The 23,323-nt window shown below is 38.1% G+C and overlaps 1 protein-coding gene across 3 annotated transcripts in view; it reads right to left on the minus strand.

Annotated features, from left to right (window-relative positions):
• Positions 1–23,323, minus strand: part of PLD1 (phospholipase D1) — a 165,597-nt gene that overhangs the window by 104,668 nt on the left and 37,606 nt on the right. For all 3 annotated transcript variants that reach the window (XM_090273918.1, XM_090273909.1, XM_090273928.1), the window contains exons 2-8: positions 22,689–22,879; positions 22,299–22,426; positions 18,466–18,611; positions 18,144–18,249; positions 16,778–16,843; positions 5,394–5,452; positions 4,039–4,131 (exon numbers count right to left, since the gene is read on the minus strand). In XM_090273918.1, coding sequence (XP_090130044.1) covers positions 4,039–4,131; positions 5,394–5,452; positions 16,778–16,843; positions 18,144–18,249; positions 18,466–18,611; positions 22,299–22,426; positions 22,689–22,848 — 758 coding nt within the window. In that variant the 5' untranslated portion in view covers positions 22,849–22,879. The remainder of the gene's footprint in view (positions 1–4,038; positions 4,132–5,393; positions 5,453–16,777; positions 16,844–18,143; positions 18,250–18,465; positions 18,612–22,298; positions 22,427–22,688; positions 22,880–23,323) is intronic.

The following is a 23,323-nucleotide window of genomic DNA, read 5'->3' on the forward strand; positions in this document are numbered from 1 at the left end:
TGGTGATGGCACATAGCTTCCTGGTTTTTCTGACCAAATGAGTAAGTTAAAGAAATAAGCGATCTCTCACCCAAAAAGCTAAATTCCAAAGGAAGTCTCTCATTTGGGAGCTAACACAGGTGACTGAACAATATAATAGATAATATTCTCAATAATTTTCAGCAAATGAAGAAATTATGCATTTTATAAGAATTCTCAAAACATTGCTCAATATGAATGGCAAGGTCATGCTGTCAAATGTTAACTCAGTGATTCTGATGGCCATGGCTGAGTTATGAGACCAGACACATGGCCGCCTATTGATAAAACTTGGTTAAGGCTAAACAAGAGTAGATGGATCACATATCTGGAAAAGTTCCCTCTTTAGCTGCTGTCCCTTTTCTCGGCTTGAATTTGATGCAAGCTCGAGAACAGACATGTGGCACAGTCCCAGAGACCTGGTTTACTATGTTGCTGACTGAGAAGAAGCCACAGGCTTTGAAAACACAGCTAATAGGCTTGCAGATCTTAGAAGAAAAGTCAAACATACCAGTCTGGTGAATGTGCCTGCCTGGAAGTCAAGGACACCTGAGTGGCATCACAGCCAATTCTGGCCAGAGCTCCGCACTGGAGAGAACAGTGTGGGACAACAGTGGAATGACCCATATCCAGGTGTACCAGCTCCTATTACAAAACGAATCTGAGAAATGCTCCTGAGAGCAAAGGCTCATGACATAACCACCAGGACCAAGAACTGCAAAAGGTGTCCTCAGGAATAGGCCACAGGGGCCTCCAGGCAGACATACCCTGCACAAGGACGCCTGCTGAAGGAGGGGACTGGTGCAGGCTACGTCACCCTGCAGGAAGGGGCACTTTTCTTTAATTTGCACACAGGCTCCCAATAGGCTATAAACAGCCTTGCTCAGCCACAGGAATGAGATGGCAGGGTGTATTGCACAACCAGGGCACTGCTCAACACTAGGGGGTGGCATTCATGTAGTATTAATGTGAATGGTTCCTCCCTCACCCCTCCAAGATGTGGCAGGCTGGAAATATGGAATTGGTTAGTAGTGAGAGCTGAATTTTGAAAACTGAACAAAAAAGATAATGACTTCTGCTTTGACAATGATGAGTTGTTCTTTTCTAACAGTCATTAGCTATCAGGGTAAACTGACTCCAGGCCTTTATTTAGAGCTCTTCTTAGTTGTACCGTTCATTAAGACTCTTCTGCCTTTATCCCTTTCTCTCTTTTGTCAATAGATTTTTTTTTTTCTTTAATGAGAGGATATGCATCAAGAAAGAAATCCATCAACCAGCCTTTTGGGAGGCAGCACTGGCTGCGCAGGGATTAAGCACCTGTCTTCAAGTCAGCCTCCCTGGGCTCCAATTCTGGCTCTGCCACCTGTGGGAATGTGTGAACTTGAGCCTGAAGTTTAAATCTATAAAATGAGGGTAACAGCTGCCAAGCTCCTATGTGTTTGTGCAGATTAACTGAGATGATTCATGTACGTTGCTTAGCACAGTTGCTGGCACCAATATATTTGAACTTTTATGAATATTCCTGTTTTAAATCGGGTGAGATTATGGGCTGTTCTCACAAGATGCCTCCTGCCTATGCTACTACATGCCGTGGCACTGAAATGCAGGTGGGCAGCCATGCACCAGCCATCACCTTCTCAGCTTCATCTCCCACTGCCTTGGTCTGGCTGTTCCTCAGCCTGACAATCCTGTTCTACTTTGGGCTTCTTTATTCCCTATTCATCTGCCTAGAAATTGTGTCCTCCAGATATCCCCATGGATAGTCCCTTCTTGTTAATCAAACCTCTGCTTAAATGTCTTGTAGAAAGCATATATGTGAGTCTTGTTTTCTTATCCAAAAAACATCCAACCTGATGTTTTTTGATTGGAGCATTTAAACCGTTTACATTTAAAGTGATTATTGATAGGTATGTATTTATTGCCATTTTAGTCTTTATAACTATGTTTCTCTGTTTTTTTTAAAGATTTTTAAAAATTTATATTTAGAGGGAGGGAAACTGAGGGAAAAATAGAGGGAGAGAAATATCGATGTGAGAGAGAAACATCAAATGAATGCCTCTCGTATATGCCCCAACCAGGAACCAAACCCAGGCATGTGACCTGACTGTGCTTTGCAGGACAACACCCAACCAACTGAGCCACATCAGTCAGTGCACTCTTCTGAGGGTTTTTTTTGTTGTTGTTTGTTGTTTTGTTTTGTTTTTCTCCTCCTTCTTCCTCCTCCTCTTCCTCTTCTTCTCCTTCTCCTTCTTCTAGAGGACCCTTTAACATTTTGTATAATACCGGTTTGGTAGTAATGAACTCCTTTAGCTTTTATTGTCTGCAAAGCTCTTTATTTCTCCTTCAATATTAAATGATAGCCTTGCTGGGTAAAGTAGCCTTGGTTGTAGGTCTTTGCTTTTTATCACTTTGAATATCTCAAGTCAATCCCTTCTGACCTCCAAAGTTTCTGTTGAGAAATCAGCTGACAGTCATGGGAGCGCCCTTGTAGGTAACTGTTTATCCTTTGCTGCTTTAAAAATTGTTTTATCTTAAATTTTGCCATTTTAATTATGATGTGTCTTGGTGTGGCCTTTTTGGGTTTATGTTGAGACTCCCTGCACATCCTGGACTTGTGTGTCTTCTTCTTCACCAGGTTAGAGAGATTTTATGTCATTATTACTTTAAATAGGTTCTTGATCCCTTGTTCTCTCTTTTCTTCTGTATCCCTATGATTTAGATGTCATTACGCTTCATATTGTCCCAAAGTTCCCTTAAACTATCCTCATTTTAAAAAATTCTTTTTTCTTTCTGCTGCTCTGATTGGGTGTTTTCTGCTACCTTGTCTTCCAAATGGATGATTCAATCCTCTGCTTCATCCAACCTACTGTTTATTCTTTTTAGTGTATTCTTCATTTCAGATACTGTATTCTTCACTTCTGACTGGTTCTTTTTTTTTTTTTTTAATTATTTGTTTGTTTGTTTATTTATAGAGAGAGGGGAAAGAAGAAAGAGAAGGAGAGAAACATCACTGTGTGGTTGATTCTCACTCGCGCCCCCAACTGGGGACCTGACGGGCAACCTAGTCATGTGCCCTGACTGGGAATCGAACCAGCGACACTTGGCTCGCAGGCCGACGCCTGACTGGTTCTTTTAATTGTTTTTATGTCCTTTTTAAAAATATTTGTTATCTCTTTGTTGAAGTTTTGACTAAGTTCCTTGAGTGCAGCCAGCCATTTTTATGTCTCACCATTCCTTCCAGTCTCAATGTGGCCTCTTCCCTAAATCCTTGGTTATAAGACTTCTCTTCAGCTAGCCTTTAGTTATTTGTTCAGGTTGACTGTTCTCTATTTTAGCTATAATTCCAGATTGGTCCTGAGAGGAGAGGAGTATAACATTTGACTAGTCCACTGCCATTTTGGATCTCCCTCTTGTCCATATTTTTGACTACAACCATTCAATGAGTGTCACATTCTATCACACTGTAGTTTTAAATTACATTTCCCTGATGACTAGTAGTGTCAAGCATATTTCCTTGTGCCTATTGGCCTTTTGTATATGTTGACTGACCAATCTTTTAAAAATTTTATTTATTTATTTTAGAGAGATAGGAAGGAACGGGGAAGGGGAGGGAGAGAAACATGAATGTGCAGTTGCCTCTCACATAACCCCAACTGGGGACTTGGCCCATAACCCAGACATATGCCTTGACTGGGAACTGAACTGGTGACTCTTTCATTCACAGGCCGGAGCTCAATACACTGAGCCACACCAGCCAGGGCTAGCTGACCAATTTTTGAATCCAATGGCCCACTGGGTTTTTATGTATATAATTTTTATACTACATCCATAAGTCCAGGTTTGAGAAAAATGTTTAAATAGATGAGGAGATTTGGAACTTAAAATGATTTAAAATTTGCTCTGCTATGACTTTCAAAGGATTTATAATTGATTTACAATTTATAATTTAAAACTAGTATATAAAAAACTCCCCAAATATCCAGTTTTTTAAAACAAATACACAAAACTCCTAAGTCTTACCTTCTTGACCATCGGTAGCAGACACTTCCCTGACCACAGCAATTCATGCCAGGTATCCTGTGTCCCCCAGATTTTTTCATTATCATGCCTTCTCTGAAAGAGACATCAAGTTAACTCATCATCTTCAAATTTCCAACTCACTCTCAGCTGATACAGCCTTACAACTTGGGACTAAATTTATTATTTCATTCTCACATGACTTTCCTCCCCACTCTTTCTTCCTTCATCCTCAGATAGCTCAGTATTTCATTTTCTAGGCTGAGTACTCCAGCAGCTAATCTTTAAAGCACTCTGGTTGCAGCATAATTGTGTTGTAGACACTGCAGAAACTTAAACATCCTGATTTCTGGCTCTAAATGCTGAGCACTCCCTCCAGTCCCTGCAACAGCCTGGAAAAAGTCCTCACACATTGCCTAATGTTGGCACGAAGACAGCTCAAGCTCAGCTGCTGTTCAGGTATAGGAGGTACTCTTTCATGGATCCCAAACCATTTTTCTATCCCTTCACCTACAGTTCTAGAATCAGGCCATAGCAATGGAAATAGAGCAAAGCTTTTAGCTTTGGAAAGAGAAAGATCTTGGTTTTGAAAGACATGAAAAGGAAGGACAATAATAATGGCTGAATAAAAAATGTTTCAAAACAACTACTAACAATGATCATTACTAAAAAAAATGTTAAACTCTTTATCATATCAAGCTCTCATATTGTGAAGGAAAATAATCATTAAGTAAATTTCAATCTTGTTACATAACATACATTTTACACAGTATTATTTTTAGCCATGAAAATGAGCAATGCAAAGCTAATTTGTATAAGTGATTAAAAGAAGGGACTTATATATCTGATTTTTCAAAATTGAAATATAATTGACACAACATTATGTTAGTTTTAGGTATACAATACAGTGACTCAATATTTGTATAATATGAAGTGACTGATCACTACAATAAGCCTAGCTAAGATCCACTGTTACACAGTTAAAATTTTTTTCTTATGATGAGAACTTTTAAGATCTAATGTCTTAGCATCTTTCAAATATATAATATAGTATGTCTGATTTTTAATGAATTCCCACACACACCATATTTGCTGCCTGTATTAAACACTCCAACTGTGAGGTTAGAGGAAATTGGTGCTATAAGCACATAAGAAAGAGGGTAGAGCAGTTGCTACCCTTGGTTAATGTAGCAAGATACTCTGTTTTGTATAAATAGATATCCTCAGTTGCTCTGACTCTGTTGGGGAGAAACTAGTAGTAAAACCAGGTGAGTTCCATCATCATGGTGAGCTGATGAATCAAATGTTAATGCTTATCAACATTCACACCTCTTTAAAGAACTAACACTGGAACTTACATGCCCTTTGGTCCCAAATCATGGATGAAAGACAGCTGGCTTATATCAAGGAATTCCGTCTGAAAAGAGGCCAAAAATTCACACTTTAAAAACTTAGAAAAAAAAATTATGCATTCAAAAAACAAATATTAGGTATTGCAGTGTGTAAAATACACCTATGGTACTGTACAGACTACACAGATCAATAATAATGCTATTTCCCTGAAAGAGTACAGATTAGAAGTATACACATAATTAAAACACAACTGAGAAAGTGATGTGTGCTCTAATATGTAAAAATAAAATGCTCAAGGAGGTCATGGAGAAAGAATTTCCATCCCATAGTCATTTGTATTTGTTTCTGTTGTTGGCAAAGGGAGATTGTGTGGCATAGCGTATACAAAAATAATAAAAAACTATGTGAAGGGAGTGATGTTGGTGCCAGGCTTGGAAGATGGACTAGACTTGGCATGTGGAAATGGGAGATAAAGGGGGACATAGAACGGGAAAGGTGTGAAAAGATAATTGGATGTACAGCTAGGCAAGAGTGAGTCAGGTAAAGGAGAATAATGGAAAATTAAATGGCAAAGTAGGCTGAGGGGTTGTTGGGAGGTCCTTGAACATCAGGAATACCAAACAATTCTAATATAAATGTACTAAAATTAAAATTAAATAATTAATTAATAAAAATTAAATCACTTATGTGTAATTATAATATAAAATAATTATTTTTAGGAAGTATAAATTAAGAGAATTTTTGATCCATTTTCACTAAATAAATCATGAGAATATTAAAAACAATAAATGTTATAAGGACATCAACAGCTAACATTCACTGAGTGCTTCATATCTATTGGACTTAGCATTTTTCACATATTATCTCACATCTCTTTGAAATAGGTGCTATTTGTCCTATTGCACAGGAGAGGAAAGTGAAGGTTAGGACAGGAATAGGCAAACTTTTCTCTGCAAAGAGTCAAACAGTAAATATTTTAGGCTTTGTGAACCATGTAGTTAAACTACTGTAGCATGAAAGCAGCCATAGGCAATACATAAATAAATAAGGATGGCTGTACTTCATTAAAACTTCATATATCCATACTAAAATATGAATTTAATATTATTTTATTTCATGAAATATTATTCTTCTTTTGATGTTTTTCAGTATTTAAAAATGTAAAAATGATTCTTATCTCATGAACCATACAAAAAAAAGGCAGTGGGCAGGATTTGGTCCATGGGCTATACTTTACCAATCTCTTGTTTAGAAAAGTTAAATAAATTGTCCAAGATCACAAAATTAGCAAAGGGTATTCAGAATCAGGTCAGATGAGCCAGTATCCTCAAAACTAAACAGCAAAAGCAAAAAGTCGTTCAACGTGTATCTTATTCAAATTAAGCAACTTGATTCTAATTAGGTGAGTGCTAGGTGAGAACATGTAGGCACAGAGGGGAAAACCAATAAACATTATGCAATTCTTAGCACATGCAGAAGTTTTACCTCATATACTCCTTGAAACAACTAGGGTTTAACATTATTTTGCTCCCAATTTACAGAAGCAGCCATCATCACCCAGATCTGCCAATGGTCTTAGACCATGTCAATAACAGCTCTACTAAAAAAATCAAAGACAAAAAAAAAAAAAAAATGCTCCTGGCATTAGGAAGCAGCCAGAAGACAAGACATGGAAAACATTCCACACCAACAAAGTTTTGGGGAAAGAGTCATAAAACTTACATGTGAAAGTTTTTTAAAGTTATAGAGACAGGTGACCACTTCCTAGCTGATACGACACCTCAAAGGAAACAGTATTTGCACTGGGATTGTAAATAGAATTAATAAAATGAAACACAACAGGTTTTCCTTTAAACTTTTTATATGTGGTTGGAAATATCTAATATTAACCTTGTAAGAAAAAATTATAAATCTCTTAGAGCTATAAGTTCTTGTGAGGTCCAATTAAATTCTTTCATTTCTTTCTTAGGATTATTTGAGGAAGTATTTAAAATTCAAAAGAACTTAAAAACCCTAAATCAAACATACACTCATGTTGAAATTATTATAAGTATTTAAAAAGTCATGGTCTTTACATTTCATTTCTTGTATAAAACATAGTGATTCAATAGCATTCATTTTTAATCTGATTTGTGGAAATGCTTATTGTTTGAAAAATATAGAAAAACATATCAGAAGTGATACTGCAGACTTGGACCCACAGAATCCAGAATGTTTTAAAATACTAAGCCACAGCTCTCATTTTATCTCTAGGGAGAAGAGACAAAATGTCAATCCCAGTTTGAAAGAAATTACTACAGAGGTGCAACTAATTTATGCAAAGTCATAGAATAGTTGAATGGAATATCAGGAAACGAAAAGCAAATATCAAGGAAACTACTTATCTAATACCTTGATATTTTCTTATTCACAAAGCTCTTATCACCAAATAGTTGAAAACAAAAATATTTTTTGAAGTAATTCCAAAATCACTTCAGAATATCATAACCAAATTGCTAAGTATAAAGAAGTTCATCTAAATTTAAAAGTATACATTTGCAATGCAGAAAATCTAAAGTTGTGCATTAATGTGAAATTTTAAATAATCCTAATGGCTTAGTAAAGTTTGACTAAATAGAGATTTTGCTAAAGAACTATCAAAATATAGCTCTATGCCCTCAAAAGCTATATACTGGGGAACAATTTTTAACATAATTCTTGTTGAGTTCAATTTTTCAGCTGTTTTTGACTTAAATAGGCATGCCAATTTCAAAATTGCAGTTAGTTTTCTTCTATCATGTCAAGTTTTTTCTGTACAGCTTATCTTAATGCAACTACTCTAGGCTGGATAGAGCCTGGATCAAGAGAAGCACTAGTGCTCTCTCTCCTATTGGCTGAGAGCAAACCTCCAGGAAGTGGGGAGGGGTGGGGGATGACCTTGGAGACCAGCGACAGGTCCATACTTGTCTAGGCTATTCAGTTACACATGAGACAGTGGGGTGAGAGGCTGTGTGCTGCTCTATATAGTGAATCTAATTCCGAAGTGTAGTCCGAGTTCTTGTCTGTATACAAGGAGTTAGCAGAATTTATTTTTTATTTACATACATACTTATGTCCTTTCCTTCAGATCATGACTGCCTCTGCTCTTTCTTGTTGTAAGTGCCTAAACAACCCTGATTCATTTTGCTATATCTGTGGCAGTTTCACCATTCCCAGTCAAAGGACAAACATCAGTGCATTTGTCAGGCAAGCCTATTTTGCATATTTAAAGTAAAACTTGGTGATCAAGATAAGTCTTGGGTCCCTCACAAGGTGTGCAAGCAGTGTGTCAAGAGTTTACGAATGTGGACAAAGGGAACACGTGATAAATTGCCATTTGGTATACCTATGGTTTGGTGAGAGCCCAGAGATCATTCAAGTGACTATTACTGTTGTATAGTGAAAACGTCAGGATATAACAAGGAAAATGCATGTAAAATAGAGTATCCTAGTCTACCATCAGCTATTCGCTCAGTGCCTCAATCAGCTGAAATCCCTGTGCCAGTTATCATTGAACTACCCTCTTTGAAAAAACAGGAGTATGGTGAAGAACTAAGTGACAGCAACGATGAAGATTTTGAAATTGAAGATGACTCAGTTCATAAGGGATTTGATCAGCATGAACTGAATGATTTGGCAGGAGATTTGGGATTATCCAAAGAGGTTTCAGAACTCCTAGCATCAAGACTGCATGAGAAAACCTTGCTTGAAAAAGGAGCGAAGGTATCCTGCTTTCAGTCAAGAGAAAGTGCATTTCTGCAGTACTTTCGAAGTGACGGTGGCTTTGTGTATTGCCATAACCTACATGGCTTAATGGAGGAATTGGGAATTCCAATCTAGAACGCAACTGAATGGCGACTGTTCGTTGATAGCTCAAAGCAGAGTTTGAAGTGTGTCCTCCTCCACAATGGCAGTTTATTTGGTACAGTCCCAATTGGCCATTCAGTTTTATTTTTGTGAAGAATATGAAGAGACAAAGAGAGTCATTGATCTGTTGCAATATCACAAGCACAATTGGATCATCTGTGTTGACCTTAAAATGGTCTGCTTCCTTCTTGGTCAGCAACGTAGATACACCAAGTATCCCTGTTTTCTGTGTATGTGGGACAGCAGAGCTCATGAGAAGCATTGGGTGGAGTTTAATTGACCTCCAAGATCTGACCTCAAACCTGGTCATCCAAACATTCTACATGAGCCACTTGTTGACTGAAAGAACATTATATTCACACCTCTGCACATAAAACTGGGTCTCATGAAGCAATATGTTAAAGCCTTACCAACTGAAGGAGATTGTTTTAAGTATCTCATTTTCACATTTCCTAGGCTGTTTGAAAAGATAAAGGCCGGTGTGTTTGATGGTCCACAGATTTGACAGCTCGTTAAAGATGAACATTTCATTGGGACAAAGTCAGAACTCCAAAAGAATGCTTGATTGCCATTCAAAAACTTTGTCAAGGGCTTTCTTGGAAATACACAAGCACAGAATTACACCAAACTTGTCCAGAAACTCTTGGAGAGCTTCAAAATGCTATAAGTGTCAATTTTTACCTTAATATGTATGTTTGGTAGCAGAACTTTACTACTTGTATACAACTTGACTTACAGTAACAATATATAGCCTTTATAGGAATAAAACAACTCTAAATATACAGTATATTCAGGTAATTTTTTCTTTATTTTTCTTTGTATGTACATTTGTATACAGAGAAGGAAAACTCTGACTCCAAAAAACCTCCGCTGCCTTGCGGCATACCTCTTCAGGGGAAAGGCTAAGGGAGTAAACCCCGACAGAAAATCCGGAGCCGGAGTCCCTAAGGCGGTTTGACGTTGTAGTCAACACCGGCAACTCCTGCGGCGCACCTGAAGCCAAGCTGTATTGACTCCGTCTTTCCCTTGGATCCTTCAGCTGCGAAGAGAGGGGGGGTCTGCTGCATGGGCAACAGCAGACCCTCCATATCACCCTGCCCAGGCTCTGTAGCTTCAGCTCCACTGGAGAGGACACTCCAGCGTCATCGCAAGATGTCGATTCAACACGGGAGGAGACAGATACCGTGTCACTCCTGAGTCGGACTGCACAGCCATTCTCGGCGGTGCAGATAGACTCTTAAGAAGCTACACCATCGTCTCTCGAGACGGACGGCTGCCGACGACGACGACGACATTTGTATAATTTTTGGGACAAAGAGAGGGTATCTTGTACCTTAAAAAGTTGACATGATTGAGAAAAACTGGGGTTATTTTTGGATTCAGATGCCAAAGGTTAGTCAAAAACAAGTGTCAGATCTAACTCAACGAAAACTGTGTTTCCCAGTGATATTGAAGCATTTATATTTTTCTCCCTACCTTATCCTTCCAGAACTTGGCAACTCTTAATGAGTATTATTATTTTCATAGCAATATGTTTCCAATAAGAATCTGTTCTCTTTATAATGAAACACATATAGCCAGTTTCTACTTGTGGTTGAATAAACCAAGACTTTAACTGAAATGTCATGTTGAAGACATGACTAGACTCTGGATGTCACCAGAAACCTTCAAGGAATCAAGATTGATTTTGGAAGCTGATAAGAGCTCCTTGGAGAAATGGCCTGATACCTTGCTTATGGGGTTGGAAGGGCTCAAAAAAAAACCCAGAAATATCTTCTGGAGATGGGCCCCTTGTAGTACAGGCTTCTGCCATTAGATGAGTGTTCTAGGAACCCATCTGTATCAGTGTACCAGCTGATGTTATTGTGAGAGGCTGCATTTGGCTTTAGTGAATTTTTTGAAGACTCTTTCAGTGCATTTGCCCATTTCATGATGGGTAATCTATGAGCACAACTGTCCACACTGCACTGAGTGATAGGCAGTTTTTGACCAAAAGTGGCATGACCCCCATGCTCCACCCTTCCTATTCACCTTATCTTGCCCTGAGTAATATTTTTGTTGTTGTTGTTTTCCTGGATGAAAAAAGGTCCTCAAAGGGAAACATTTTGCTGATGTGAAAGAGGTGAAACAAAAAAATGGCAGAAGCACTAAAAGGCATCAAAATGAACGAGTTCAAAAACTGTTTTGAGCACTGGAAAAGATGTCTCCATAGGTGTATTGCATCAAATGTAGAGTACTTTGAAGGTCACTGAAGTTTAAACATGTAAGAATAAATACACAATTTTTTATAAATAAATTCTGGGTTTTTTTGCCTCCCTTGTATTTACATGTTTCATGGCAGTTTTTCCAGGTAAGGAATGAAGACTGCTCTCCTGAGAGATGTCAAAGAAAGAACCTCAAGGCATTTTGGGGAACATTGAGAACTTGAGGAATTCACCCAGACTTATAGGTATTGTAGGCAAAGTCTGATGGCAACTATGTGGCTTGGCTTTTCTGCCCTGAGGAGCTAATTAAAGTTCAATTGGAGATTTCTTTTGAGATTTCAACAAAGCAAATTGAGAGCATATATGATCAGTTCTTCTTCTTGTACTTATGAAAATAAGCAGGCCAAATTGAAACTGCCTTAATGCAGTGAAGAGTCCTGATTTGGCTATCTTTGATAAAAATGAGAGTTGTTTATTTTTTTTGGGGGGGGGGGGAATCTTTTTCAAAAGAATCTATAATACACAGTGGTGGATATTAAGTCTTTAAAATTTTCCTTTTCATCCACAAACTGAATTGGTTCCTGAATTTTTCTAGTTTTCTTTCAAACTAATGTTTCACTTTTCACTCATCTTTTGACTTAAAATTATTGAGAAGTCAAATTTTTTCTTTTCTGAGCTTTGCACTCATAAGTTACAGCCAAAGGACCTGATATAAACTTGAGAAATTGCCACAACAGCTCATACCTAAACAATCTTAGTGACTGATGCTGTGTATCCCTCCCAAACTAGGGGGTAAATAGCTTAAATCACCCAACTGAGAGAGAAAGCAGAAATCCAACTGCGCCATTTGTGCTAACCACACCCAAGGACAGATGATATTAAGGGAATACAGTAGTCCTTCTCTATATCACGGTTCACTTATTGTGGCCTCACTGTATTGCAGGATTTTTAAAAATATTATATTTAATTATTTATCGTGGATTTTTCACTATATCACGGGATTTTGCAGTATATACTGTATACATATGTTGTTAAAGTTGCGTAGGTTTAAGAGTGTAGAAAATGTTTAAGAACATAAATAGTGTTCATAAAAGTGTGGGAAAGGTTAATAAGGGAGTGGGAAAGGTTAATAAGGGACTTGGAATAGTTTATAAGTGTGTGGGAAGGGTTTATAAAGCCTTAAAATAAATATAAATACTAAAATAAATGTAAGGTTCCTACCTCATGGATTTTCACCTATCACGGGAGGTCTAGAACGTAATACCCGCGATAAATGAGGGAATACTGTAAATCTCATTTTGACACATCAGCATAAAGCTGATAGATATTCTATTGAGATCCTCCCTAAGACCTCCCCTAAACCCCTTGCATTTAAAACCCTCAAGACAAAGGATCCAGTGCATGATCTCCCTCCCAAGAGCACTGCTACACCTTTCCTTTCCCCTTTTTCTTCCCCAGAGGCATACATCTTCTAAACTCTAAGGGACCAAATGAGACTTTTAACCAGGGGAGCAATGGGCAGCAGCAGCTGGTCCTGGGCTAACCCCTTGAACCAGTCCACAAGGCCCCCTTTTCCCATACTCTCCAGCCCTGCCTTGGCTCACTTCTTTCCCATAAGATTTCTAGTGAGACAAAGTAGCTCCACCTAGTTTCTCTTCTATTGCTTCATATTTTCTAAGCCCTTCCTTGTTTCACTGTCTCCAGCTTAAAAAAAAGAAAAAGAAAGAAAGGAAGAAAGAAAGAAAATAAAACAAGTTCTCTTATAAAGAAAAAGAAAAATCTCTGGCAATAAATATTCTAAAACAGCTTTATCAGATTGAAAGTAAATGTAGCAAGATCAATTTAGAAGCAAAGCTAAACAATACAACTCGAAATTTAACAAAGATGGTGTTTTCTAAACTTCTCAGTGTATCTTCAGTGATAAGACTTCCATTCTCCACTTGGGCAGGTGGTTGTTAGGGGTAAGAATTTAATCATTAAGTTAGCCTGACAATATTTCACAGGGCTTATTGATTTCTTGCATAATGTTCTAATCAATACCTCTTTCCCCACCAAGGAACTTTTAAAAAATATGTTAGGGAAACAGAGGAGCAGAGAGTTCCCATGCCAAGGAACAAAATACAAGAAACAAACCCTAAGGGTGACAACAAATCCTGGAATTTACTTGATGGTCACATACACGTTGCTTCTCTACCCCCTCTTTGTATTAGAAGAGAAGGGGAATTTTCAGAGGCCCCCTTTATTCTTGAGGTAACAACATTCAAGAGAGTGGCCAAGTAAAAATTTCTCAGAAGCAGTTAAGACAAGTGTGGGGTTGGATAGCACCCTTATAGTAAGTGTGGGAGGTGGACTCAACTACTACCGGAAAGGCTGCCTTCCAGGTAAAACAATGTAGCTCTGGGGCAAAAAAGAAGAAGAAGAAGCAGACAGCTAATCTGTGCAGAAAACTGAGACCAAGGTCTCTGGACTTTCCCAAGTCTAAGACTCAAACATGAGAATGACACTTCCATTAATTTGCAGATGCTGCTGTTTAAATCAGTATAGCTTTTCTCTGTTGGCATGGAAACAACACTGGTGCATCTTTATTAATCTTTACCCACTCTTCCCCTCAAGCTAAATTTATTCATCTTACAAAACAAGAGAGAGGCGAGTTCCATGTTACTAATCTATGGAAGTTTATCCTCAGATTCCTTACCTCCAATGTGGTGATTTCGAGCTAATCACCACCTTGGAGATAAGAAATCCAAGTTCAGGAATCAGATGATTAACTTGAAGTTAGCAATATCATCCTATCAGCTTAGGGCCCTTCTCCTGGAAATTATGCCCTTTGCTCCATTTCTAGATTTTAACCTTCAGTCAGGAAAAAGTACATTTATTGTTTCCAATGACTCATTCTTTAAATTCCCTGGAAAATCAGCATTTTCCAGTTATTAATTAAAATGCCCAGCTAGTGGGCTTCATACTATAGCCAAAATCAATACAATTCAGAACACAAAAGGAATCTTGTTTGAACTTTTATGTTATTATACAATTGAGTAAGTATTTCTTAAAAAAAACAAACAAACTATTTATGCCTTGAGAAGAGGTCAAATATATTTTACAAATGAATAAAGGAAACAGAATGCATTACCAATCATCTCTGAGGGAACTATCTGAAGTTAAATCCACTAAAAGCACTAGGATACTTTGTTTTTCAGAAACTCAGGGAGAAAAAGAAGAATAAAAACAAAGGAAGTCTTCATATTCCTGGAGGGGAAAAAGTTGTCTAAATACTAACCCAACCAATGACCATATAAAAGTTGGAAGAAAGAACTGTCCAAATTTAATTTCATTGAAATTGTATTGCATTCAAGGACATGATCCTATTGGATCCCTTGACGTATGAGCCACAATCCTATTGGCCTAAGGACCCAAATTACTTTATAATAGATTTGTCTAATGCTTACAAAAATATAAGTTAATTATACATGATAATATAAAAATAACCTTTTTATATGCTTTTTGCAGACAGCAGTTTTAATATTTCTCACAGTTATCAAAGGAGACACATAGATGCCAATCTAATTTCACAAATGTGAGGTGGAGGCCTGTAAATCTAGTCTCTGAGCCAGATGACATTTAGTATGAAAGGAAAATAATGTCAGAGAATGAAGATATATCAAATTGTATCCTATGCTTGAATAATTTCTAAGAGTTCTGTCGCCATCAAAAAGGAGAAGTAACACATATTCAGTCAGTTGTAACCAGGTTTTCCCGTCCAAAGGAAATGTTCTGAAGACATTCTGGAATTTCTAAATACAATATGGATCAACCTTGGAAGGAGTTTTATGACTAAAAAATATATATTAAAATAAACATTTAAAAAATTGTGTAGTCAACATTAGAATCCAAATATAATAATGTACATGGAAACAGAAGACTAAACCCAGCAAGTATTGGTTTAGAACCAAAAGAAAGAGTAAAAGTAAAGGCACAGGCAGCCAGAAAAGTAAAGCAAATGGAAAATCATTGCATGGTGGTACTTGTGCACATTTAAATAATTCCCTATTAAATAAAACAACATCTGAAAACAGGTTTCAGAAAGCACAACAGGAAGCAGCATTTTTATTAATAAGAGCAGTAATAACCTTACTTGTTACATTCTTTCAAAGTTGAATGCTTTTAATCCTAGAAAGGAAGAAATCCTTCCCATCATCCTTCTCTTGAGACCTACTGGTTGGACCCAAATTTCTGGTTTCCCTGGGAAAACTATTTTCCAGAATTATGAAACCATACGAGCTCCTTCAAGTTCACCATCGAACATCACAGGGCAAGCTGCTGCAGAAGGTGGACCATGGTCAGCCCAGGTCATTTGTATGTAGAGGGGACCACCCTCCAAATAATACACTAGCAGACAGCAAGAGGGCAGAGTCAACAAAATCCTCCTAATGGTCAAGGTGGTCTTGCTTCCTCTCCTAAATGCAGAGGCCTTCCCTCTTTCTGTTTAGTATGGCTGTGATACCATTCTGTAAAGTAGAGCTCAAGTCATAACTGCACCTACTCTCAAGTTCCACACAGACACCCATACATACAGCAACAGAGTTCATACAAACACAGATGAAAAGTATAATGATCCCGTGCATTCTCAGTTAGCCGGACCTTTAGATAATTGAAGCCTAACCCTTTAAAAATGCCACACCTTCAAGGGCCTCTACACAAGCAGAGTTCACTGTTTTCTGATTCCCTCTATAAAGCCTGCTCCCCCATGCTGGCCGCTGTGTGCCTCCCAGCTGCTTCCAAGTCCCACCTTCTCTTATTTTCCAAGGCTTTCTTCTCTCCCTAGTTTTCCCATGCTTCTCACTTTCACATGAGAAGGCAGGCCTTTTCCAAGCACCACAGGCCGATCTAATGTCATTCACATTATGCTCCGTATAATCTTTGAGTATTCAACCCTGCTCAACTGTTTTCATCACTTCCTACTTAATGTTTTCTTGTAAGGGTTAGAAATGCTTTGGGAGATTATTCTGGAATCCTGAGGAGGAAAGAAGTTTGATTTCTAGATAACCAAGCTGGTAGCAGCTTTTCAAGTTTATTTAAATTTATTGTTATAGACATATTCAGTTATATTTTATATTTTAAAATAGCATCACCATAATCTAGATCCTTGCTGTCAAATCAATCTTGTATTCATTTTATTTATTTTAATGCAAGGTAGAATCCTAAAGTGGATACAAGAACTTGTGTTAATAAAATCATCCAAAATTTAGCTGACAATGTACAATTTTATAAATTCAAAATTTAAATTACTAAATAGTACTTACTGTTGCATGATAGTTTCTATACATGGGCATTTTTAGTAGCTTTGTCAAGTAATCTTCCAGTTGTTTCTGTAATGCAAATATTTTAGATAAGAGATAACAGCATCACACAGAAAAATTCAGACAGGGACAATAATGTGATCATTGGTCCATCTTAACTTCTATAAGTTATTAAGTGATTTATTAATATTATCACTGGGCAAGGAATTCTGAATAGCATTAAGGAGTTATTTCCATAGTTCTCTCGACCATTATATAAATCTCTTCCTGCTGTTTCATTTTTCACATGCTAAGGTCTCCTGTAAACGGCTGGCAAGGCCCCAGCTGTATATCCTTTTAATCTTCCATACTTAATAGCACAGAACTTGCCCATCATAGGTGGTTTTAAAGCATTTGTTAATTTTTACCAAAAACCTGAATTTCCTCAATTTAACACTGAATTTACTGGACGATATACTGCAATTTTTTAACAGATTCGTAGGGGAATATAAGGCGGGCAGTTAAATAAAAACAGACTTTCTAGTAAGTTGTACCCTGATTTCAAACATGTTAAAGTGAGAGGGGGTGAAGGGATGTCAATTCTACCGACTACCACACTTGCTGAAGCACTGACTGTTAAAGCCATAGTTCATCATCTTCACGTGCACTCATACATGTACACATGGTAACCCCAAGTGTAGAATTTTATTTGTGTCAGTATCTTGGGAAATAAGTATTCTGGGTTCCTAAAAAGATTTTAAACAAGACGACAACTACAAAGGAGAAATTGAGCATCCCTTTCAAACCACAAAAGTTTCAGAGGGCAAAATAGAGCTAACATTTATTTGCTAATTTTCTAGTAAAAGAAAATTAACCTGTCCTATGCAGGACCATATCACTGAAGCAGAGCAGGCCTGAAGTTCCTACTGATATAGACGTCTGCAACTCTGTCCTCCTCTTCCCAGACTCCAACTGCCCCATCTATAGTTTGGGAATGAGATTTTACATGTATTCAACACAAACTATTCTAAATTCTGAAGCTAATGTATGAAAATATATGATTTAAAAAGAGTAGATCTCAAAACTCTCAATGATGAGCTCAATATTGACTCACACCAAGCCCAGAGAGGTTTCTGCAGGGAAGACAGCTTCTTCATAACATCATTTTTACCAAATAAAACTCATCTTCTGGGAAAATGCAACCTCCCCAGGGTCAGAATGGCTTGGGGAAGAAGGGGCTGCCTGACCCATTCCAGAGACGCTAGACCAGCGTGGGCGATGGATCAGTGGGTGAGGAAAGTTGTAGCCAGATCCACCTCACTCTCCGTAGCTGCCATGTTTCTACAGTGCTGCAAAATTGTGTTCAGAACAACAGAAGTGAAGGACTTACCCTTCTACCAAAAAATTGCTCTTCTTTGATCATGTTTTCAGAATCACGGGGCAAGCTGGGCATCTCTCGAGGTTCTTCTTTGACATTCTGTCTTCTAAATGTGTGTCTAGAACACACACATGCAAACACAATGAAAACACTTATTAGTATTCTTAGAGCCATGACCCTCTAATATCTTTCATGAGGTGGCTTATTGTTAGAAGAGCCTATTTAGTAGATAATATCCACCAACAATGAACATTTACCTATAATATGAATAAAATACTCTTTCCACTAAACTTGGACACTGGGATAATCTAATAATTAATTTTGAAACAATTACCTTCTGGTGGGAATAGGGATTCGGATAAAGGCTTTGTACTTGAGCAGCTCTCTGTGAAATTCTTGAAAATGCTTGAATTTCCTTTTAACTTGCCATTTAAATTCCCCATGTGTTAATTCAATTGTGTAAAGATTGATACTTCGTACCTACAGGGATAAATACAAATGAGTGCTATTTTAGTTAAAAACAAAAATTTCAAAATCTTTCAATTAACAATAGCTAATTAATAAGTACCATGGAAGTACCCTTAAATCCAATCTGAGTACTTAAGTAAGATGTTTTCAGAAGCAACTGATTATAGAATAATATTCTCTTAAATGTTTGTCTTATCTATAAGACAAACTCAGAATCACACTAAAGACAAGCTCCCACAAATCCTATTGCTCCAAATATACAAATACACACACACACACACACACACACACACCCCTGAAACAAGAAACCAAGTCAAAAAAACAATGAGAGAAGACCCTAATTAGCCATCAGGAGGTTGCCCAAAAGTAGAAGCAGTGAGCACAGCTGGAGCAATGAAAGGAAAGCTGGAGGAAATGGATTCCAGGAGCATTATTTTAGCCCTTCACAAATGACATTATGCCTTCTGAAATGCATTCTAAAGTCCATCCTTGTCTGCAACTCCCTGCCTTGAAGTATCACCAGTAACCAGGAAGGTACAGGTCCATTAGAGGGACACAAAATATTTTCCCCAGTAATTTAACTATATAAAAATTTTTAAATATGTCTTATTAAAATGCAAATATATCTTGCTGACTAGTGAATTATTTGTATCAGAAGAGCTAACAGCCCTGAGCAATAGGAGTTTTTATATATTAGCAGGTCTCAGGAGACGAAAGGATATTTATAAATAAAGCACAGGAGATCCTGAAGGAAGCTCCCATAGTGTGTGTGTGTGTGTGTGTGTGTGTGTGTGTGTGTGTGTGTGTGTGTGTGTGTGTGTGAAGGGGGACAGAGGATTGGATACTCTGGACCACCTGGAGGACACTGGCCCATGCTGGGATACTTGAACACCATAGTGTTGGGGATAGGAGAGAGTCAATGTCTCCTACTCTGCTAGTTTATCCCAGCTCTAGTGTCAGCAACCCCATGAGTGATTGCTGGCCTGTGGCTATTCATTACTGATATTTGCATGTTTTTCAAATTTCTAATGCATGATCACTCTGTATAGGTATAGTCTATAAAACAGGAGCACAAGAGTTTATGTAACTTGCTCACTTAAATCTGAAATCCAACCACACCACTGGTAAATATTCAAATGTAGCACTTGCTTTGCCTCTACTTAGGATCCATGATGGTTACTACAACCAGAAGTTGAAGGAACAAGTTCTAGGTTCAATACTACATGCTGCCTTTCACCTTGGCCAACAGTATAGGCACCATCCTGCATCATGCTTCACAAAAAAAGGAGGCAGGAAAACTCAAGAGTGGCCAGAAACATTGCATCCAAGTGAAAAATGCCCCATTTAAGATAAGTCAAATAAATACGAAAAATTATACCATTTAAGCAAGCTGCCACATTTCTTAGGAATTTCTAAGAAAACTGAATACTTAACAAAAACTGTAAATGCCAAGTTTTATCCATCACCCATAAAACAAAAATTTTATACAATAAATTCTTAGCAATCATGAGGCAGCATGGTACAATGGAAACAGCCTGCTGCATCCTTTTTGAAGATTTTAAAAGCCTGAAATCCTGTGGTGCAGCCTATCAGCTGTGAAGCCTCAGTCAAGTGTCACTTCTGTCAGGCAGCACCCCAGCAGAATTATTGGAATTCTTTGGTATTGGAATAATTTGAGGATTCTTAATACAGGAACTGTCTGTGAAGGTGTGATAGGGATAAGAAATCATGAAGAAAGGGCAGTCACCTAGGACTTGTGAAAGCATCCCTGGTCCTGAAGGGACAAGAGGCAGGACCAGGAGCTGGAAGAGAAGGACAGAGCCACTGAAAGAGGGCTGCTTTGGCAGGGAGATGGGTGCCTTTGATCAATGGACACAGCCATCGAGGGTGACCCCAGTCTCCCATCTGGGCTCTCCAGCAAGAGCCCTACCAAAGGATGCAGGCAGAAGCAGGGTGGGGCAGGCTGCGTGGAGGAGCTGGAGGGACAAGTAGTAGATCTCCAGCCTGGGAGAGCAGGTGACAACATCTGCCTCATCAGGTAGTCATGGAAGTGAAAAGAGAAGTGCTTAGCCATGAGCTGGCACGCAGAATCTATTAAGTAATCAGAAAAAGGGTCATTTTGATTAACTTGGAATCACATTCAAACTGTGAATTTAGTTCACGTTTCTTCGTAAATGAGACACTAAGTAGGATACAGATAATCCTTAGCTATCTCACACAGACTAAAATTTAAAACAGAACTAAACCGAACTCATTTGACTAACAGAAGAGTATGCAAAGAGAGAAGTCTGTGGTCTGATAGCTTGAATATTTACCTTCATGAATAACTTTAGGAGATACCTAATAATAATAATAATAATAATACATAACATTATACAGTGTATATTTATATAATACAATAGATAATATACTTGTATAATGTAAGTATAACAGTATGTATATTATATTATTAAATTCTCATAACAAATGTAGAAGATAGGCTCTATTATACCCATTATTCAGATGAGGACTCAGAGAGAGAGGTTAAGTAACTTGTGGGAGATTACAAAGTAAAGACAGGAATTAAATTATGCAGTCTGGCTCTGTAGTCTGTGAATTTAACCCCCACTTGCTGCCTCTCAGTCTAAAAGCTGGTCAGCAAATAAAAGGCAAAGGTCATCTTAGAGGCATTTCTGGCTGGGGGTGCTCAGTGGTGTACCAGGCAGATAGAGACCCAACTCACAGGTATAGCCTAGAGGAAAGACTGTGCACCAAGGTGGATGTAAAGTAGGAGTCAGGATATGCACAGGGAGGTTGAGACAGAGCACCAGGAAAAGCCATCAGGACCCAGGCAGCACATGTCATCCTCATGAAGACAAAGAGGAAGGGAAGGCAGTCTGCCTGGGCCAAAAGGTGACTCCACACTTGCCCTGAGGCAGGAGACATGCTGGCCTTACTTGGTCTGTAGCCAGAGCTTATCCTGAAGAGACAAAGGCCACCACCCTGCAGCAACAGTCCTTATCCACCAGACGTGACAACTGCAAAATCCAGACAGGAACAGAAAATGCAGCTACCCTAACAGCGTCTCCCAGTACAATCCCTTTCAAAGGGGGCGACTTTGCTTGATGAAGATATTTCACTCCCGATGCCATTCCAGTGCTCAAAGGAAAAACATGTGAGTGGGGCCTAAGGGACAGGTGCTGGGAACAAATCCGAGGCAGAGATTGCCAGCAGAATTCTTTCAGCAGTACTTTTGGGTAATGGCACTGGCTGATCCAGTATCCTGGCTTTTTTCTTTCAAGAGCCAGGGAGCATCATTCTGTTCTTACTTAACAAGCATTAGGAAAAGTTGACTTTTCCTTGACTTATATCTGGCATTATAGGTGGAATGGCTACACCCCAGGAGCCCACACTGAACAGAAAATTGGGCAGCAAGGAAGACTAGGAGAGGTACTTTGCAATTTATTAAGCTTCTAAATGGCCTTAAACGCCTTTTCAAAATTTTTAAAAAATACATCTTTCAGGATAGGGAAAGACATATGAGAATAAAGACTAAATGAAAAGAATGTAGGTTCTTGAGAGGTAATGAAGACTTGGAAGTGGTAAGAAAACAAACAAAAAGCTAAAAACACAGGCACAGCTAGGAGGAAGGAAAATGGAAGTCAATGTATTCATTCGTATATACTAACTAATGTAAGTTGAGTCCATAAATGTGCTGACCCTGCTTGTAGACGTAAAGCGCTCCACTTCCAGAACTTGGGCTTTTATTGGACAGCCAGAGAGGTACGTCTGTACATTAGGCTCCTTAAATCCTTGAGTCTTATAAATAGCAGAGAAAGGGATATACACTAAAAAATAAATAAGTAAATAAAGTTATTGCAAGAACAAAATGATATTGTAAGATTACATGATATTAGCATAACTTGCCTTTTGCAGGCATCTTTTTTAAGAATCATAATGTGTGACAGCAAGAAACAGTTAATCAAAGTCTCGGCCCAGTGTTAACACATCAGCAAAAAAGACCAATTATTTGCTGGTTACTTCAAATCTGTGCTCTGCCAAGCCATCCAGATAAACTCTCTTCTCCCGGCTCAGACCATCAGTCTTTACCTTCTTGTATCTTGGAATCGCTGGGAGACACGTCACAGTCCAACTCCTCTCCCTCAAAGTGGAGCTCCCGAGTGTCCAGGTTTTCTATCAAATTACTCATGTCGGTAGCGATTTTCTGCAGTGCAGATGTATTTACTGTTCGCTCAGATTTCAGTGACATGTTGGCTTCGGGCAGGGTAAAAGCAAAGGGGCTGAGAAAGAAGAAAAAAATTACAAGGACTTGTTATTTTGGTCAAATAAAATCCTAGTCTACAATTTGAATCCAGGGTTAGATATGGCATATAAAAACAAGTCAACTAGCTCAATGAGATCCCCAGTTATCTCAAACAACCTCGTGATTTATTTTCCTGTTTAACCATTTAAAGGATTCCCAGCTTGTAAATTAAATTGGAGTGGGATACTTCACTGTAAACAAGCAAGAAAAAGAAACACCATATTGAATAAATGTTAACATCCAATTTTATTAACTTGGCTAAGTGAGGAAAGACTCAAGGGAGATTGGTATGGGAATGATTATCCAGAGAAAAGGGACTGATTAACTCAATTACATGGAAAGAAAGAATATATAAAATAAGCAACTTGAAATATTTTCTACAGAAAACTTAGGTCATTTTACAATAATTTCAATATGTAGA

This window comes from Furipterus horrens, unplaced genomic scaffold (assembly GCF_987537825.1).
Source record: "Furipterus horrens unplaced genomic scaffold, mFurHor1.1.pri manual_scaffold_1, whole genome shotgun sequence".
NCBI classification, from domain to species: domain Eukaryota; kingdom Metazoa; phylum Chordata; class Mammalia; order Chiroptera; family Furipteridae; genus Furipterus; species Furipterus horrens.